The sequence below is a fragment of the Protopterus annectens genome, chromosome 8.part0 (genome assembly GCF_019279795.1).
Source record: "Protopterus annectens isolate FY-2018-M chromosome 8.part0, PAN1.0, whole genome shotgun sequence".
Classification (NCBI taxonomy): domain Eukaryota; kingdom Metazoa; phylum Chordata; order Ceratodontiformes; family Protopteridae; genus Protopterus; species Protopterus annectens.
This window is the reverse complement of record NC_056741.1, coordinates 1,216,732,302-1,216,752,983: the sequence shown is the minus strand read 5'-3', so window position 1 is coordinate 1,216,752,983 and position 20,682 is coordinate 1,216,732,302. Positions and strand designations below refer to the sequence as shown.

The 20,682-nt window shown below is 42.7% G+C and overlaps 1 protein-coding gene across 1 annotated transcript in view; it reads right to left on the bottom strand.

Annotated features, from left to right (window-relative positions):
- The window catches only part of LOC122808439 (oocyte zinc finger protein XlCOF6-like), a 267,528-nt gene continuing 246,846 nt past the window's right edge, over positions 1 to 20,682 (bottom strand). Inside the window, exons 2-3 of the mRNA XM_044079402.1 lie at positions 152 to 1,051; positions 1 to 44 (exon numbers count right to left, since the gene is read on the bottom strand). Of these exons, the coding sequence (XP_043935337.1) occupies positions 1 to 44; positions 152 to 1,051 (944 nt within the window). The remainder of the gene's footprint in view (positions 45 to 151; positions 1,052 to 20,682) is intronic.

Below are 20,682 nucleotides of genomic sequence, written 5' to 3'. Positions count from 1 at the left end.
TCACTCTCTCTCAAATGAAGTTGCTGATGCTGAAGAAAGACTGACTGATCAATGAAAACTGCTTCACAGTCAGTACACTTGTATGGCTTCAATTCTTTGTGAATCTTCATATGATTCTGAAGAAATTTTTCATCTTTGTAACATAATTTACATTCTGTGCACACAAATGATTTCTTCTTAACATGTTTTAACATATGCTGATTGAACTGCAAAAGATTAAAGAAAGGCCTTCCACATTCAGGGCAATTCTGCAGGCAGTTTTCATGACGCTGCAAATGTCTCTTTAGTTGTAGGTCATTTTTAAAGCACTTCTCACACCGTGTACACTTGTGTAATGGCGGGTCTCTGTGGCCTTGCTGATGTCTCTGCAGGTGTGCCAACCTTGTGAACCTCTTTCCACAGTCTGTACAGAAAAATGGCTTCTCACCAGTGTGTGTTACATAATGCCTTTTAACATGTGATGGACTACTGAAACCCTTGTCGCACTGATCGCATTTAAATGGTTTCTCTCCAGTGTGAATAAGTCTGTGGCGACGAACATGAGATAACCGAGAAAACCTCTTCCCACAGTCAGTACAGTCAAAAGGTTTCTCTCCAGTGTGAACGACCTGATGCCTTTTAACATGATGCGACGATGTAAATAACTTTCCACATTCAGTGCATGCAATACGCTTACCCCTATGAGTTTGCTTATGTTTATTAAGTAGTGATAAATCACTGAATAGCATTCCACAGTTTTTACATACATGAGGTTTCTCTTCCATGACACTGTGATCTAAAACAGAAGCACTTTTATCACTTTCATTAGCACTGTATAGTTTGCCTTCTATGAGAAAGCATGGTTTATTTTCAACTTTTTCTGTCACACTTTCAGTGTTTTGCAAAACTTGGGACAAGTCTTTGACATGTTTGTGACGGCTGCATCTTAATGCTACTTTTTTAACAAGTGGATCAGGATGTTTAAACATGGTATGCTGTGCCAAGTGGTGTTTGCTGCTGAATGCATTTCCACAAAACTGACATATATGCGGTATTCCTTTTTGCGCATTTCCTATGGAGGAAAAAACAAAAGTTTAAATTTGTTAGGTGCATGTATAAATACTGCAAAAAATAACCTATTATATCTATTGATCACTTGTTAACCAGGTAAGCAGCCTTGTCTTTCTTGCCTGTACATGTGGAAGTGTGTGTGCGTGTGTGTCTACACTATGTTATAGACACATATACCAGACTGCACAAAATCCCAGTAACTTGCATAACAAAACTATCAGGAAACACCTCCAAAACAAACAAAAAAGTGAATTATGTATGGAAATAAACCCCTACCTCCCAAAAAACACCTTAAGACTTAAGTATACCAACTCTCTGCATCAGTTCAAGAGGGGAACATTTTCCTGCACAAATAAATCAATCTGATGTTCATTTTCATCCTTTCCTCAACTAATGTGATTGGATCCGATCTTCAGATCTAACTTGGCTGTTTTACTAGCTCGTGGCCACCAACGACCTCTCGAGCACCTTCTCTACCCATAATGCACCACCCACCCCTAACATCCCTCAGATCTCATTTGCCACTTTATCTTTTAGATGTGGTCACCTTCAGCTCTCGAGTTTTCAGTGAGAGAAGTGAATTTTCCTCATCTCCTCTCTAAAAGCCTTTACAAATAACTATTCCTTTAATCTTCATTTTTCAACTTAAATTATTTCTTCCATTATCTTTCTTCTATTTTGAGTGTAAAACTTTTCTATCATCATAGTAGGCCTATCTCCTTCCTTTTTCCCTTCTTTATACATGGTGTAAACTCTCATTACCATTGTTGGTATTCTCTCTTTTCTACACATCTTTCTTGTAGTTCTTAAATACACTGCTGGTATTTTTTCCTTTTCATATTTTCCTTTGTGCCTATTAAAAAAAAGTTTACTTTAACTTCTCTCTCTCTTAACTAGGAAAATGGCTGAGAAGGGTCCAGTACCTTTAAAAAAAAAAAAAAGACAAGTACGGCCACAAATTACCTTTGTCTGATGCCCACAATCTTTGGCATATTGTTGTTTAGGACCAGACCACTTATAAGACTGCAATATGTGTTGTGGGTTTAACCCCAAGCGTTAGCAGATAGGAAATAAGTTGATTTTAAAGAGATTACTGCCATCTCCATTTTCTGAAACCATTGCTGGGGTTCAGTCCCCCAAACATAAATCTAAAGACCTGTCAAAAGGTCTAGTTCCTTGGATTCTCCAGCTTCTACCTTTTTGGAACCAAGAAGAGAGAAACTGGATCCAAACTTATGTCCAATCCGACCATCATTGGATCAGACTGACCTCACATTTATATCCTACATCCTTGGATCCAATCCAACATATTTCGGATCCTACATCTTTGGATCCAAAGCCTTTACCAAGAACTAGATATTCACCAAATCTGGATCAGATTCCTTCCATGGTGTCCTCTCCCTTTTTAGAGAGGCACTCAAAAATCGTGTCCCTGGCATCCTCTCATTCCTCCAGGAGTCTCACGGAAGCAGGTGTTGAGAGGATGATGAGGACATTTTTCAAGGAGCAAATTCAGAAGGGAGTTCTCACAGTTCCTACTACTTCGGGTCAGGTAGCCTATCCATTCACCACTCCACCAATGACAGTTCCTTCTCTAATTCAACATGTGGTTTTAGAACCCTTGGATATAAGCTTTCTGGGTCTGTCTTGTTCGGATCTGGAGAGATAAGTCTTCGGATTTGACTATTACTCTGAGTGAACTGGCTCCAATATCCTCAGAGGCAAAGCTTCCTTGTCAGATCTGAGAGGATGGGGTCAACTTCGTGGCTTTTGGAGACATCTCTTACTCTTGCAGTTTCTGCATTAAATAACTTGGCTCTGACTTCCACCTCAGGTGGATTGCTCTTGGGGTGGAGATAGGCGATGAGCCAGAAAATTTCTTTCTTGGCTCTGCTGGCTTTCTTCTCTCTGGAGCAGTCTGCCTTTGAGATGGTAAAGACAGTGTTCGCTGCTCTGGCAGGTCAGACTGGTCCTTCCCCCTCAGATCCACCCTCTACTTTTCACATGACTATGCACAAAGATCCTCAACATTCTACCCCCACAGGGAGAGCCAACCCAAAGCTTCCAGTCTATCCTGCAGAGTATTTTGATCTCTTCTGATACTTCTCGGACCACTACACCGAGGAAGTCCATAGGAAGAGAAAGTGCAAAAGGAGGCACTTGGACTCTCCTCAGGAGTTGGTCACTAAGGATACTGATTTTGATGAAGAGCAAGGGTCTCCAAAATCACCACCTGATTAGGTCTCATTTGGAGACCATCCTGAGATGCTAAAACAAAAGTGTGGCTGGTCTTCCCAAAACCCTTCTACTGAGGAATCAGTATTTCTGGAAGCATTTGGTACTGGTCCGGCTACCATTTGGGTTACTCTGTCAGCCAATGAACTTATTGCTTTGATCTCCAAGCAGGCGTGGAAGGAACCAGATACAACTGAGCCAATCCTCAATAAACCGACCAGATTCTGGCTCCACCAATAGGGCAGGAATACTAGAGTAAAGGAGTTCCAGTAGATACCATGGTTATGGAGGCAGCTACAAAAAAGGAACTTGCTGAACAAAGTTCCACTGTCCATCCTCCAAATAGAGTCAAGGGTGATAGATTTGGAAAGTGTGTTTATGCTTCAGAGAAGTTTGCACTTAGATCACTGAACTATTCAGCACTTTTACTAGGCTACAAAGAGATCTGATTAAAGAATTATCCAAATCTCTTTCTGGAAATGAAACTGCTGAGGCTCCTTCTTCATTAGTCTTTCAGCTGGCTACCCTATAAGCTATATCCAATTTGTCCATGAGGCTTATCTTGCACAATGCAAGAAGTGCCTCAAAGGCTATGGGTTCAGGCATTTCTATCAGGAGGCAAGCCTGGATGCGCCTATGTGATTTTGCCGAGCCATTCACGTCCTCGTTTGTCAATGCTCCCCCTTTGATGGCACTTCCTTGTTTGGCCCCACAGTAAAGGTTACACTCAGTTCAGAAATTTCAGAATCCTTTACAGGACATTCATGGAGGCAGAGGGGGGGGGGGGGGGCAATAAGGAAAAGTCCTGGAATGTTTGCAATGCTAAGAGCACCGTGTGGCAGAGGCGTGCTGCAAAATCAGGGGTCTAGAGATTCCTTTTTAGACGGACCCTTTCAGCGCTCCTAAATGGAGGCCCAAATGTTTAACTCTGGAGGCAGTCAGGATCACTTATCTCTGCAAAAGAAAGCCTGGCCAAGTACAACAAAAGACAGTTGAGGGCAGAGAATTATTTCCAAATGTTATATAATTCCTTTTTCCCTATACCCCTTGAAAAATTCCCAATGTTCCACCCAATCAGAGGAAAGCAGCAGCAATAGAAATCTAAAAGCTGCTAGAAAAGTGATTCATCCAAGAGGTCCCACCAAGTCAGATAGAATCTGGAACTTGCTTGTCGTTTGCCCGGTAAGGATGAAACAGACAAACATACATGTGTTTTGTTCAACCAGCTTTATTATGTACAAACACATCAGGACTGAGGCTTAATAATTTCAACTTAGATAAACTTATAAACAAACTGACTCTCTTTCTTATACATGCTCACATACCAGCTGCACTTTCAGAATGGCACTGAAGCTAGCATGGTGTTGCTATTTATATGCACCTTCAGTCCTTGGAAATGCTTCTTAAAGGTACAACACATACATTCTACATCCTCCCTCTTTGAAAAAGGAGTCATGCATCACTGACAACAATGATTGATATGCAATTGGTGCAAAATACTTCTTTGACATGCAATTATACAGAGCTAGATACATATATACAATCATGCCCAGGTTGCTGTGTATTTCACACTAGGTCTATAGTAGAGAACAAATAACATGAAGTAGAATTAGGTCTACTAACTGTGATGGTCTCTGCTGAATGTTTAACTTAATTGGCATCAGGAACATCTTCAGAAATGGAAGTAGGAGTTAAAACATGTTCTGCAACAGGAAAATTTGTCTGGATTGCTCTGAGATTTAGAGTCTGCATCATGGAAACAATGCTACAACATTGGTCCTGATACAGGAAGATGTCTGCGATTTCTCCAGTAATCCACACACTCCGATTCCAAAAAGCAGGACCTCAGCTCGATGCATAAACCTGTTACTTGACCAATCCAATTGAAACCTTTCACCGTTTGTATCCTTACTGTCTCTGCTTCTTTCAATAGACAAAGAAATCTGCTCTATTTATCATAACTGGACTTCTGGAAAGAACGCGTTCAGAATACTTTTGCTTTAATTGCTGTTATTTTTAGCTTTAGGCCTCAACAAACAAAATGATAAGCAAGGTAGATCTGGTTTGCGTAGATAGAAGTGTCTGAGCAGGCGAGCCAAGTATATCGTTACAGGGTATGTTTTTGAGATTGAGTAAATTCAAAAGGACATCTGTATTGTCACACTGACTTCTCTAATAATTGCTTAGCACTCTGCACATTCAGCTAGTCAGTATGACTGTGGGTATTCAGGACTACTGATAAATTAGAGTTGTGTAAACTTACCATAAACGTAGATGTTTGAGGGCATTCACTGTTACAGTCATTACATTTGGGTAATTTGCTAGCAGGTTGCCCTCAGTCAGCCTGAATTCCCAAGTCTTGGGTCTTGCGTCGGTTGCTGTCTTCTCTTCTATGACGTCAGGGGTATAAAACATGCAGCCGCCATTTTCTTTAGTTTTTCTTGCACCCGATGTCAGGTGCCCCCAAAAAGATAGCAAAAATATATATATATATATATATATATATATATATATATATATATATATATATATATAAACTTTACCTTCAACTACAAGCAAATAAACTACATAGGTTGTAGAAGACAGTGAAGGAAAGAAAAACTTCAGAATGACAGAGGGATGGTGGGAGGATAACCTGGACTGCAACAGTGAATACACTCAAACATCTACATTTATGGTAAGTGTACACAACTGTACTATGCTCTTTGTGTTTCACTGTTGCAGTCATTACATTTGGGTAGAATCCCAAAGCTATGATTGGGAGGCTGGAGTTAAACAGCATTAGGTGCGGCTATAAGGCCCTGCAGCACTGCAGTGGCAAAGCCTGCCCTGGACTTGGTGTAGAGAGGCAGCATCTAGAGTGTCTTTGGTTGGTACTCCTCTGAGAAAGGCTGCTGAAGTAGCTGCAGCTCTGGTGGAATGAGACCTAATGCCCTTGGGCACAGGTTTACCATGGTGTAAGTAGCAGAAATGGATGCAGTGGCTTATCCACTTTGAAACTGTCTGCTTTGAAATAGCCTTTCCTTCTGATCCTGCAGCATATGACACTAGTAATTGCTCAGTTTTTCTTCGAGCTTTAGTCCTGCTCAAGTAGAATCTTAGCTGTCTGTGTACGTCCAAGGAATGCAGAATTCTCTCCCCTTTGTTCTGCCTATTTGGATAAAAAGTTGGCAGATGAATTGTTTGGTTAAGAGCCACACTGGAAACCACCTTAGGCATAACAGTAGGATTTTTCCTCAGAGACACCCTGTCCGGGTAAAATATGACAAAAGGCTCTAAAGCCATGAGAGCCTGTAGCTCTGAAACTCGTTTTGCTGAAGTAATTGCTAGTAATAGAGCAGTTTTCCAGGATAAGAACTTTATATCAGCAGTAGCAGCTGGTTCAAATGGCGACAGGGTGAGCTTTTCCAACACATAATTGAGGTTCCATGCAGGTAATGGTGATCTTCTAGGGGGCCTTAAATTTTTGGCTCCTCTAAGATACTGCTTTAGTAAAGGATGAGAAATGATTGGTGGCGCTGTGTTGTAATGAGCCGAAATGGCAGAGGCATGGATTTTGATTGATGAGAAAGATAGGCCTCTGTCAAGCATCTCAGTTAAGTATTGTAATATCTGAGAAACATTTGGTTCTGCTGTATCAGTTCCTTGTGCTCGATTCCAAGCACAGAATCTCTTCCATTTGTCAGCATAAGATTTTCTAGCACTAGGCCTTCTGGCTTCCAAAATGACATCCATCACAGCTTTACTGAGAGATGTTGTTTGTATGATTACATGATTAGCCATGCTGCCAGGTTTAGAGTTTGCAGTTGATTGTGCAGGATCTGATTGTTTTGCTGGGACAGTAGTTGTGGTCTTTGAGGCAAGGTCCAAGCTGGGTATTGAGACAAGTTCCTTAGGACTGGGTACCAGTATTGACGGGGCCAGTCCGGGGCAATTAATATCATCTTTGGCTTCTCTTGTCTGACTTTTAGGAGGACCTTTGGTAGAAGAGGCAGAGGAGGAAAGGCGTAAACTGATAGGTTTTTCCAACTGAAGGATAGGGCGTCCACTTTCCATGCTTGGCTATGATAAGTCCTTGTGCAGAATCTTTTTAATTGATAATTTTGAGGAGAGGCAAACAGAACTATATCTGGGCTCCCCCATTTCTCTGTTATCATGCTGAAGACTTGTGGATTTAGTTTCCACTCGTGAGGATCCATAAGGTTTCTGCTTAAATCACCTGTCAGAGTGTTTTGTTTTCCTGGCAGGAATTGAGCTTGAAGATGTATTTGGTGAGTCAAAGCTGTGTCCCACAGTGCCATGGCTAATCTGTAAAGGGGGTGTAAGTGTGCCCCCTTGCTTGTTTATATACCACATGACTGTGGTGTTTTCCGTCTTTATTAGCAGTAGTCGTGTATGAAGTAAGCCCTTGAAGGCTGTTAGGGTATTTTGAACAGCTAGCATCTCTTTCTGGTTGATATGAAGATGCATTTGTTTTGGTGCCCATATGCCCTGAATGCATCTTCCTGCCATGTGGGCCACCCAGGCATAATCTGATGTGTCTGTTAAGGTTTGGCCGGCAGGGGGTAGAGTGAAGGGCCATCCCATGTTTTGGTGACAGACCTTTGCCCACCATAGAAACTCCTGTTGCAGACAGGGAATGAGAGGAATCATTGTTTCCATACTGTGTGAATGCTGACTCCATAAACGTTTTAAGTACCATTGAAGTTTCCTCATATGCAGTCTTGCATATGAAATTAGTAGGATGAAGGACGCCATGAAGCCCAGAGCCTGCAGAATTTGTCTTGCAGAAGAGTGGGTTTTTGTTGCCATCAGTTTGAAGTAATTAGTCAGTTGCCTTTGTTTGTCTGGTGTAAGTTAAGTCATCTGGGCAGTTGTATTCTAGCTTGCACCCAGGAATGTTATCTTTTGAGAGGGTACCAGTTGTGATTTCTTTTTGTTTATTGTGTACCCTAGGCATGTTAGAAGCCTTTTCACAAACACTAGGTGTTGAAGAAGAGTGTCCTTGTTCTCTGCTTGAATGAGACAGTTGTCCAAGTAAGGATATATTTGTATACTTCCTTGTCTGCAAACTGCAATTACTGGTGCCGACCCTGGGCGCAGTAGATAAGCCAAAAGGCAGTGCAGAGAATTGGTAATCCATTAAGCCAGCCTTGAATCTGAGGTATCTTCTGCACAATTGTCTTTTTGGGACATGCAGGCATGCCTCTTTTAGGTCTAATGTCACCAGCCAAGCATTCTTGCCCAGCATGGGCAGAGGCTGCTGCAAAGTCAGCATTTTGAATTTTGGAATGTCCAGGTATGTGTTCAAAATTGAAAATCCAGTATTGGCCGCCAGGACTTGTCCTTTCTGGGTACCAAGAACAGTCTTGAGTAAAAACCTTGTCCTTTTTCCTGTTCTGGTACTGACTGAATGGCCCCCATATCCACGAGGGACGTAACCTGTTTTTGTGCCTCTGTCCATTGATTTTTTGGGCAGATCTGGCCAACCGTTTGCCATTGGCAGAGTGTATCTGTATCCCTGTAATACTATGTTTAGTACCTACTTGTTTTGGGTTATTAATTGCCAATTTTGAGCAAAAAGTGCTAATTTTCTCCCTAAGGGTGCTGTCAAAAGATAAGTGCTTGGTGTAGGCAGAGGGAAGTCATTGGGACTGTTTTCTGTAGGTTTGCGCTTTATCTCCCCCTGTTTTGGAGGTAGATGCGCCCCATTGCTTTGACCTGTATGAATCTTGCACCTGGTATCTGGAACCCTTTGGGCATCTGGATTTGCCCCTTTGAGCTCTGTCTGACACAAGAAAGGACCAATTTTTTGTAGGCCAGTATCTACTGAATCTTGGTGGCTCACTTGCAAGAAGTCTTTAACAGTTTGCATAGACTTAGATTTGTCTTCCATTTTCTTTAAAACCTCTTCTGTCTTAACACCAAACAGAGAATCATGCTGTAAAGGTCCATCTAGCAATTTAGCGTCAACATGATCAGACAAATTTTGTTCCTTTAACCAGGCATGCCTCCTAATCACAGATCCATTAACTGCGGCCCTGCAGGAGGCCTCTAAGGAATCAAAACCACATTGCAAAGTATGCTTTCCAACTTGTTCAGCTGCATGCAATAATTCCTGCAATTCTTTATTTTCTGCACATTCTGAAATCAACATCATTTTCTGTTTCAGCAATCCCATCACATGTTGTTGGCACTTAAGCATATGAAATTGACAGTTTAAAGCCCTGACTGCCAAGGTTGCAGATGTATAAACCTTTTTTCCCCATCTGTCTAGTGCCCTTGAATCTCTGTCAGAGGGGGTGGGATTTTTTGCTGTTGCGGTCTTAACTCCCTTTGGACCCTGTGAAAGTTTCAGGATCAGCAGCAGGGTTTCTAAATAAAAATTTGTGTGAGTCAGGGACCCTGTAATATCTGTCAGGCTTACTGGGAGCCGGAGGTACGGAGTCAGGGGTCATGCTGGCCTCCAAAAACACATCCACAATGTCTAAAACAGGGGGAATGGCTAAAGACTTGTGCAGAGGGAGGATGAGGAAATCCCCGAGCCTTTTTTTTGATTCTGAGAAGTTTTGACTCTCCCAGTGAAAATGCTCCCTCAAAGTATGCAAGGTTTCTCCAAATGAATAATCCTCTGGAGAGGATGCAGATGGAATAGACTCCTCAGCATCAGAATCCTCATAGGGAGGTAAAGATAATTCCTGATCAGAAGAGGAATCAGAAGAAATAGAAACCTGATCTAAAGATTCATAATCAGTGTCTTGTCTAGGCCTCTTATCTGGAGGGGGATGGGTACCCCGATCAAGGTAATAAGGTCTTCAGCCATTTTGATCATCTGTTTTTTAGGCATAGAGGCCTGTGCACGTGGCTCATATGTCTTTTTTTTAGTTTTAGAAGTTGCCTTTGTCTTTGGTTTTGCAGCTGTCGTCAGTTTGATATATAAATGTTGAGGTCTGAATACACACTCAGAAGCCGGTGCCTGCTGAGCGGCTCCGGACCCATCCAAGGGAGATGCATCTGTTGGTCCAATACCTTGAGTATCTTGCGGCATGCCGGACTCCAAATGGGTGTCGGTAGAGGCCTGCGACTCGAAGTTAACGGGTATCAGGGGCTGCAAAAGCACCTCAATGAGTACTGGCGAACCGGCCACTGGCTTAGGAGAAGCTTCGTCGTCTGTTTTGGATCTCGACTGCCTTTCTCTGTCTTTTTCTTTGCGTTTATTATGTACTCCGGTAGTCGGACTGCTATCCGACATTTCTGGGTAGTTAAATCTGTTTCCAAAATACTTTGATGCAAAAATAAACCAACGCTTAATAGTGCATTGGTTAAATCTGGCACAAAACCGACAGCCAGGCACGTTATCAGGGCCAAGGCAAGGAATACAGTATAAATGGAAATCCTTATGAGGTATTTGCTTCACACAAGTAATACAATTATTAACTTTTTCTGACATTGGTAAAAAGCAAGAAAAAAGTTTCCCCAACAAGGTACTTAGCTTTAGTGAAGACTTCTGTTCTGAAACTCAAACTCAAATATTTCAGTAGTTGGCCAACCGGCACTTGCGAAATGCTTCTGCTTCAGGCACCGCGTGGCAAGAAAGACTAAAGAAAATGGCGTCGGCTGCATGTTTTATACTCCTGACGTCATAGAAGAGAAGACGGCAACCGATGCAGGACCCAAGACTTTGGAATTCAGGCCGACTGAGGGCAACCTGCCAGCAGATTACCCAAATGTAATGGCTGCAACAGTGAAACACGAAGATCATCATGTACAAAGTCCCATTCTTTTGCAATTTTCAGAAACAATTGACAGGTAAATTAGATACCATTGTCAGAGATAAGCTTATGTGTACTACCATGGACTGAGAAATGACTATCAAGTTAGTAATAACAGTAATGCTGATTGTTCCACTCGAAAATGTCAGTGGCTACTGTTGACCAAGGTAGTTCTGGAACTTGACTTGGCTAAAGTGGTTCTTTTGCAGCTGCGGTTTAGTACTACTGCATACTGAACAAAATGATAGTACTCTGTCTACGTCTTACTAGAGAAGGCTAAAATACTAGTCCTCTCACCCTTCTTTTGGTAGATTCGGAAAGTACAGTTTTGTACTTACCATAAATGTAGATGTCTGATAGGTATGCATCTGCAGTCATCACATATGGGTTGTCCTGCCTCAGGCAGCCCTTCGGTCGGCCGGATTCCAAAGTCTGGGTCTGCCGTCGGCTGATGTCGCCCTTTCCTCGACGTCACAACGCCTGGGGTATAAAAGCGTCAGCCGACGCCATCTTCCTCAGTTTTTCTTGCCCCAGATGCCAGGTGCCCTCTAGGAAGGCTAAATTTGGAAAAAAGCAATAAAAAACCAAACATTTGCAAAATATATATATATATATATATATATATATATATATATATATATATATATATAAACAAATACACCATAATAGATCCCCCCAGCTAGCTAATAGACGGGTAAGCACCCTAGGAATACCACAGATGGGTATGACTGCAGATGCATACCTATCGGACATCTACATTTATGGTAGGTACAAAACTGTACTATGTCCTTCAAGGATGCATCTGCAGTCATCACATATGGGTAGAATACCATAGCCAATCTGGGGGTGGAGGTACTAGGAAAAGGATGGTGTAGCTAAGATACCCTGCAGGACAGCCGTAGCAAAGCCTGCTCTGGATCTGGAATATAAAGGTAAATTGTAATGCTTGGCAAATGTATGCACGGAGCTCCATGTGGCAGCTTCCAAAATGTCTTTTGTAGCCACCCCTCTTAAGAAGGCTGTGGAGGTGGCTGTGGCTCTCGTAGAATGAGGTCTAATGTTAGCTGGTACAGTCTTTCCATGAAATGAATAACAAAAGCGGATGCAATTTCCTATCCATTTTGAAATAGTCTGTTTGGAAATTGCTTTTCCTTGAGTACCAGCAGCATAGGCTACCAGCAGCTGGTCAGTTTTTCTGAAACCTTTAGTTCTGTCCAAGTAGTAGCGCAACTGTCTGTGAATGTCCAGGGTGTGCAGCAGTTTCTCCCCTTTGTTTTGTGGATTTGGGAAGAAGGTAGGCAAATGAATGGCTTGATTCAATGAAACCCTGGATACCACCTTTGGCATAAAAGTAGGATTAGTTCTTAATGAAACTCTATCCTGATGGAAAATAATAAATGGCTGGACTGCCATCAGGGCCTGCAATTCCGAAACTCTTCTTGCTGAGGTTATTGCCAGGAGGATAGCAGTCTTCCATGAGAGGTACTGTAGATCTGCAGATGCTGCTGGTTCAAAAGGAGGCAGTGTTAGTTTTTCCAACACATAGTTAAGGTCCCAGGCAGGTAGAGGCTGTTTCCTAGGAGGTTTGATGTTTTTGATTCCTCTTAGAAACTGTCTTAGGAGAGGATGAGAAAAGACAGGAGGATCAGTATTGTACTCTGCTGAAATTGCTGAAGCATGAATCTTAATAGAAGAGTAAGACAGTCCATTGTGGAACATTTCTGCCAAATATTCCAGGATATGTGCCATGTTCATCATTGTCGCATCTAGGCCCTTGGTGGTGTTCCAGATGAGAAATCTTTTCCACTTTGCTGAATATGCCTTCCTTGTGGAAGGGCGGCGAGCTTCCAGAATAATATTCTTTACTCTCTGGGATAGCTTATCCTGAGGAGGAGTCAAGGTATTCTCCACGCTGTTAGTTGCAATGTTTTCAGGTTGGAATGTAGAGTTTTGTATCTGTGCTGTGTCAGTAGAAGTGGCCATAGAGGTAGGGGCCATGGCTTTGTACGTGACATGCTCCTTAGCAGTGGGTGCCAGTGTTGTCTTGGCCAGTCCGGAGCTATCAGGATCACTTTTGGCTGCTCTGCCCTGATCTTCAGTAACACCTTGGTCATTAATGGAATAGGAGGAAATGCGTACATTGTCAGATTTCTCCATCTGAAAGAGAGGGCGTCCACTTTCCACACTTGTGGGTGGTATGTCCTTGAGCAGAATTTCTTTAGTTAATGATTGTGGGGGGATGCAAATAGATCTATGTCCGGGCCCCCCAAGATTGTGTTATCTGTTTGAAAATATCTGGGTGCAGCATCTATTCGTGTGCATCCATGATATTTCTGCTTAAGCTGTCCGCCAGTGTATTGTCCTTCCCTGGCACAAACTGAGCTTGAAGCTGTATATTGAGTTTCAAGGAAAGATCCCATAGATTCATTGCCAGTTTGCACAGAGGGTAAGAATGGGTACCTCCTTGCTTGTTTATGTACCACATAACTGTGGTGTTGTCTGTCCTTATTAGTAGATGGCCTTGATGCAGAAAGAATTTGAAGGCCTCGATTGCATGCATCACTGCTAGCATTTCTTTTTGGTTTATGTACATGCATAGCTCTTTTCGTGTCCACTGACCTTGGATACCTCTGCCCTCCATGTGTACTCCCCAACTTAGGTCTGAAGCGTCTGTTGTAATAGTTTGGGAGGTTTTTGGCTTTGTGAAGGGCAGCCCTCTGTTGGACTGGCTGGCCTGAGCCCACCACAGAAATTCCTTGTGAAGGCATGGAATGAGTGGGATTAAAGTTTCCAAACTGTGACTGTGCTGAGTCCATAAACTCCTTAGGTACCACTGCATCTTTCTCATATGCAGCCTTGCTTGTGGAATCAAAAGAATACAGGATGCCATGTAACCCAGGGCCTGCAGGATTTTCCTTGCAGTCAGCTGAGTTTGTCTTGTCAGATTCTTGAAGTAATCCGGTAGTTGATTTTGTTTTTCTTCTGTGAGATAAGCCATTTGGGTGGTTGTATCTAGATCCGCACCCAGAAAGGTTATTCTTTGGGATGGAACAAGTCTTGATTTGTGCATGTTGACTGTATATCCCAAGGCCTGTAGAAGATTGATGGCATAATTTAAGTCCTTTATCAGAGTTTATTGGTTGTCCGCTTGTATAAGGCAGTCATCCAGATATGGGTATATTTGAATCCCCTGGAGTCTGCAGTGTGCTATTACTGATGCCAGGCATTTCGTGAATACTCTGGGCGCAGTAGATAAGCCAAAGGGCAATGCTGAGAATTGATAATGCTCTGACCCTGCAAGAAATCTGAGGTATCTTCTGCAACTTTGTCTGATAGGGACATGCAGGTATGCCTCCTTGAGGTCTAGAGTAACCAGACAAGAACCCTTGCCCAGCATGGGAAGGAGTTGCTGTAGAGTCAGCATTTTGAATTTTGGCACAATGAGATAAGTATTCAGTACGGACAAGTCGAGAATAGGTCTCCATTGATGCTCTTTTCTTGGAACAAGGAATAGTCTGGAATAAAATCCTTGGCCTTGTTCTGAAATAGGAACTTTTTCTATGGCTTTCATTTGTAGCAAGTTTGAGATTTGTTTCAAAGCCTCTGTCCTTTGATTTGGTGGCAGACCTGGTATGCCTTTTCTTTTTGGCAATGTGTGGAAATGGAACCTGTATCCGTTGTCTATTATTTGGCGTGTCCATTTGTCTCTTGTAATGTAGTGACAATTTCTTGAGAATAAAGAAAGCTTTCCGCCCAAAGGTGCTTAGAATTGAGCCCTGGTTGGCGGAGTCAAAGCAGAGTCATTGAGTTTGTCCTTGTGCAGCAGTTGCAGATCCTGAACTGCCTGTCTGGATTGGAGGTTGCCATTGACGGCCTCTGTAGGAGCCCCTAGCTTGGGCTCTACCTCTGGCACGCCTGTTTCTGCCCCTTTGAAATCTTTCTGTGTCCGGAAAGGACCAATTCTTGGAAGGCCAGTTTCTGCTGAATCTAGGCGGTTGGACTTAAAGAAAATCCTTAACTGTTTGTACAGATTTTGCCTTTTCCTCAAATTTCTTTAGGATGTCTTGAGCAGTGGAACCAAATAACTTTTGCTTTTCCAGTGGAGCATCCAAAAGCTTAGCTTTAACATGTTCTGGCAGAGATTGTTCCTTCAGCCAAGCATGCCTGCATATGACAACACCTGTCATTGCTGACCTACATGAAGCTTCCAATGCATCATAACCACACTGCAAGGAATGGTTGCTAACCTGCTGGGAATTATGTACCAGATCCTGAAGGGATTTACGGTCAAGGGGTTCAGAAGAAGACAATTTCTTATGCATTTCTTCTAACAAATACTCTTGATACTGTATCATGTGAAATTGACAATTTAATGCCCTCATAGCAAGAGTGGCAGAAGTATACACTTTTTTACCCCATCTCTCTAATGCCCTGGACTCCTTTGCAGAGGGGAGTGGGTTCTTAGTAGTAACAGATGCAATCCCTTTAGGGCCCTGTGAAATAGTTTCAGGGTCAGCAGAGTGGGCCTTAAAGAAAATTGTGCGTGTCCGGGACCCTGTAATACCTATCAGGCTTCACAGGGGCCGGAGGCAGAGTGTCAGGGGTCATACTAGAGTCAGAATATACATCATCAATCACATTTAAAACAGGAGGAATAGCCAAAGGTCTATGCTGAGGTAAATGAAGAAAAGTTCTTAGTCTTTTCCTGGAATCAGAATATTCCTGGCCCTGCCATTTGAAATGCTCTCTCATAGTGTGAAGGGTCTCCCCAAAGGAAAGCTCTTCAGGAGGGGAGGCTGAGGGAATAGATTCCTCTGCATCAGAATCCTCGTAGGCCAAATAAGCCGCCTCCTGGTAGTCTGAGTGATACGAGCCAACAGAGGCCACCTCTGAGGAAAGGGGATCTGGAGGATCCATCCTGGGCCTTTTGTCTAGAGGGAGTTGGGAGCCCCTGTCCGGATGAGGCTGAGCGCCCCTAATTAAGGAGATCAGGTCCTCTGCTAAAGTTAAAATCTGTGAACTAGAAGAAGGTCCCTGAGGAATAACTCTGGGAGGCATGGCTTTAGAATGTTTTGCAGCTTTAGCCCTGGTGAAGGCCTTAATAGACATGGATGCAGGAGGCCTGGCTGCACCACGTGCTGGTGTAGCTTTATCTAAAGGTATGGTGTCGGAAGATTCCAATACACCAGTTTCGGAAGGCAATTCTGTAACTGACTCGGTAGGAGCCTCCGGGACCGAGGCTGTCGGTTGTATTATTTCAGGGTTCGGAACTTCCAAGGACTCTGTATCAGCCGAGACAGAGACACTCGCGGTAGGCCTAGCCGCGGTTTCAGCCGAAACCACAGCCCGCGTGTGTCGGTCCTTGTCTTTCCGTTTCTTAATTAAATGTGATGTCGGGGTTTCAGACGGCATTTTGTAAGCAAAACTATCCCCAAAAAACTCTTCTGCGAACTCCGACCGACATCTAAGAGTGCGTCGGTTGAAGGCAGCGCAGGCAGAGCAGGCCGAGACGTCGTGGTCTGGGCCTAAGCAAGGAAGACAATAAGAATGGAAATCCTTATGAGGTATTTGTTTCCCACAAGTTAAACAATTATTAACTTTTTCTGACATCAGCTGAGGCAAGAAAGAGTCTCCAATGGGGTACTTAGCTTTCGAAGTCTTCGGATAGCGAAATTACAGGAGCTGGCCAACCGGCACTTGCGAACTGCTTCTGCTTCGGGCACCACGCGGCAAGAAAGACTGGGGAAGATGGCGTCGGCTGACGCTTTTATACCCCAGGCGTTGTGACGTCGGGGAAAGGGCGACATCAGCCGACGCCGGACCCAGACTTTGGAATCCGGCCGACCGAAGGGCTGCCTGAGTCAGGACAACCCATATGTGATGACTGCAGATGCATCCTTGAAGGACATCCTGGGTGACCACGATGCAAAATCTGTATATATTCACATAAGGTAGCAGGAGCAACACTTTTAGGACCTTTGAAAATAACGTCATCTTCCATCAACATCTCATCTCTGTAAGGAAAATAAGGTTGCACTTCAGGTGATGCACTAGATTGCTTTGAGTGTCATCCTACATGGATGTAGTGGTTGAGCTTTTGGAAAACAGTATTAGTCTTTGGATGATCCCTCAGCTCAAAGTCTCATGGTAGAAAAATTGCGCAATCCCATGACACTGAAGTCAAAATTCTCTGCATCAAGCTGTTCTGTTGTACTTCTGGGTGATCTGGATAAGATATCAGCCAGATAGAGTATGCTTTTTGTATAGCCATGTTGAAGTTGTACTTTTGTAATTTGAGAATCATTCTTTGTAATCTTGCATCGGCTTCTTTAAAATAGTAACTACAAATTGATGATCAGTTTCAATCTGGATCTCTTGACCATAAACATAATCATGAATCTTTGAACATGCAAACACAGTTGCCAGAAGCTTTCTCAATTTGAGCACATTACATTTCAGTTTGGGGAAGCGTTCTACATTCACATGCTACTGATATGCCCCCTTGAAGAATAACTGCACCAAGACCAAATTTTGAAGCATCACAGGAAAGAGTGACTGGTTTATTGACATAATGGTATCTTATTGTAGGCGGAGTAGCAATTTTCTGCTTAAGATCTTCAAATGCTCTCTGGTGCTGCTGTAACCAAGACCATGCACCATGTTTGCACATCAGCTCTCTTAAAGGTGTTGTCAGCTCATTGAAATCTGATATGAACTTGCCCAAATAGTTGACCATACCAAAAAAACATTTTAGAGCTTGAACATTATCTTGTGCTGGTATCTCAATAATAGCTGCTTGCTTGGCTGGGTCTGGACGTAAACCGGTGCTAGTAAATAAACAGCCTACATATGCAACTTCTGGTGGTCTGAATTTCGATTTCAGAGGACTAAGCTTTAAGTTCACTTCATGTGCTCTGTCTAGACCTTTGAGATTTCTGTCATGCTCTGCTTCGCCATTGCCTCTGACCAATAAATCATCTACTATTATGGCACAGGGATAATATGAAAAAATTGGCTCCACTGCATGCTGAAAGATTTCACTTGCAGAATTTATTCCAAATGGCATCCTGAGGAATCTGTATCTTCCAAATGGGGTACTGAATGCAGTTGGTCAGTAGTGAAGACTTGCAATCAAGCATCACTTGCCAAAATGGACTCTGCATCTAAAACAGAAATAACAGTGGCATTCGGTATTAGGGGTTGAGACTTCCTTGACTGTTCACATAGGATGATGAAGTCTCTAATGCCTTGTTCAAATCTCTTGGGTCAATCCATATTCTGATTTCGTTTGAGCCTTTTTTGTGAGCTGCTACCATAGGAGACACTCATTCAGTTGGCTCTAACTGGATAAACTACACCTTGTTGCACCATTTTATCCAACTGAGCTTTGACTTTGCTCTGCATAACTATTGGAACTCTTCTTGCTGGTCTTACCACTGGACTGACCTCTGCATATAACTTCATAGAATACACAACTGGAAGCTTGCCTAGCATGTCATTGAAAATATCAGCATACTCAGGAAATAGCTTCAGTATAATTGGAATTGGGAAATGTGCTTATATGATGAACTTCTCTGGTAAAGGTAAGCAAATTCATTCCCAAACTGTCTCTGAGACCCAATAATGACTGTACAAGTCTTCGAACTACATAGATCAACTTGTAACCGTTCCCAGCCAAACATGAAAGCCCTACTAAGCCTTCAGTTTGAATTTCTTCACCTCCATAGGCAACAAGTTTTGCACAATTAGCCACATTAAGCTGTTCACCAGCTCTTACTTCAGCAAAGGTGTCTGCTGACATAACTTTACACGTTGAGTCTGTGTCTACTTTGAACTCTGTGGGTTTACCATGGATCAGGACAGTACAAAACACTTCACCCTTTGCCAATAAATCTACTGCTTTAACCTTTTCACCAATTACTGATACACCATCTACATAGAAAGTATACTTGCAGCTTCTACATGATCAACTTGCTTTTTAAGTGTCCTTTCATTGCAACTGAGCGAGGTTACTTGATTTGCAAAACATTTGAAAATGGTTCCATTTTTTTACACTTGTGACATTGCTGGCCAAATGCTTAACGTTTTTCTCTTTTAGACTCATGGTTAGCATCACAATTGCGACAGTTAATAAAACTTGATTTGGGTTTTGCTGACTCGCCCATGTACTGCATTGAGCATGTTCCTTTAACTGAACTAGTCTTGAAACTTGCTAGAAAACTATGTGGCTTCCCTGCCACACCCGCAGGGGCTGCAGCTGCCATATGCTTAAGCCCATTTCTGCTCGTCTCATGCTGCATGCTTGTCTACATTTGCTCTGGAACCTACTGAACCCATGCCTCTTGTCACTTGCAAGCATACTTGTGTGCCTTTCTGTAACTTCATGGATTTGACAAATCTCAATAGCTTTGCTCAGCTTTAAGTCTCTGTCATGAATCAGAATCTTTCTCACAGCAGCACACACAAGCCTGTCCTTCATGGTAGTGGCCTGCGAATCCATCGAAGCAGGCATCAGGTGCTGCAAAAGCACCAGAGTACCGGCAAACTGACAACTATCTTAACAGAAGCATCGTCGGCAGTTATGGACCTGTGCGGTCTGTCTCTGTCTTTATCGTTATGTTTTTTCAGAAGATCGGTAGATGGATGGCTTATCAAAGCCATTTCGGAATACGGAGGTAGAGGGCGAAAATATTTAGCTACTATAAGGGCCTGACAATGAATAGTTTGAGCGTTGAACAAAGCACAAAACCAACAGCGAGGTACGTCGAGATCTGGGCCTAAGCAAGTGACGCAGTAAGAATGAAAGTCTCGGTGTGGTATTTGCTTTCCACAGGCGAGACAACGGTTAACTTTTTCTGACATCGGTTAGAGCAAGAAAAAAGGATCCCCAGTGGGGTACTTAACTTTAGAAGACTTCAGGATGATTCAGTTCGTGAACTGCTTCGGGCTCCTCGGCAAGAAAGACTGATGTAATGCTGTCGGCTGCCTGTTTTTATATCTCCGACGACCTGATGTCAGTCCTGAAGAGACAGCAGCTGATGCAGAACTACTAAGTCTCGGGTATTCAGACCGACTGAGGGCTACCTGCAGCCAGATAACCCAAGTGTAATGACTGCAACAGTGAAACACGAAGATCATCAGTCTGTAATGGCAAACCTTTGCAAATAGATACACCCAGCACAAGAAACTTTTTGAAATGGCTGTATTTTGACTGCACTTCCATGAAAGAGTTCACTGTGCACACAAACTCTTCAGAATAAATGCACAATAATAAACACACAACTTTAAGTACTTTTACACACGGAGATACTTTGATAACTCTAGTTATTCTCTGAATAGTTTCATTCAAAGCAAAATAGTAGTTTATGCCAAAACACTAACTTGCCAAAAACATGCAATTGCCTTGCTTTATTCATGCTTAACATGCCCTTAATTATATTTTTGTCCATTTATTCTCTTTTATTGTGCTTGTTTTACTCTAAACATGCTCGTTTTGCAATTCTGAGGTGACTCAACCTCCTATGTGCTTTTTTGATAATCATTTCATCAGATGTCTTAATTCTGAACATTTTAACACTTTTTATGCCTTTCGCTTGCTTAATAAATGTTACTGTGCTATTTGTTT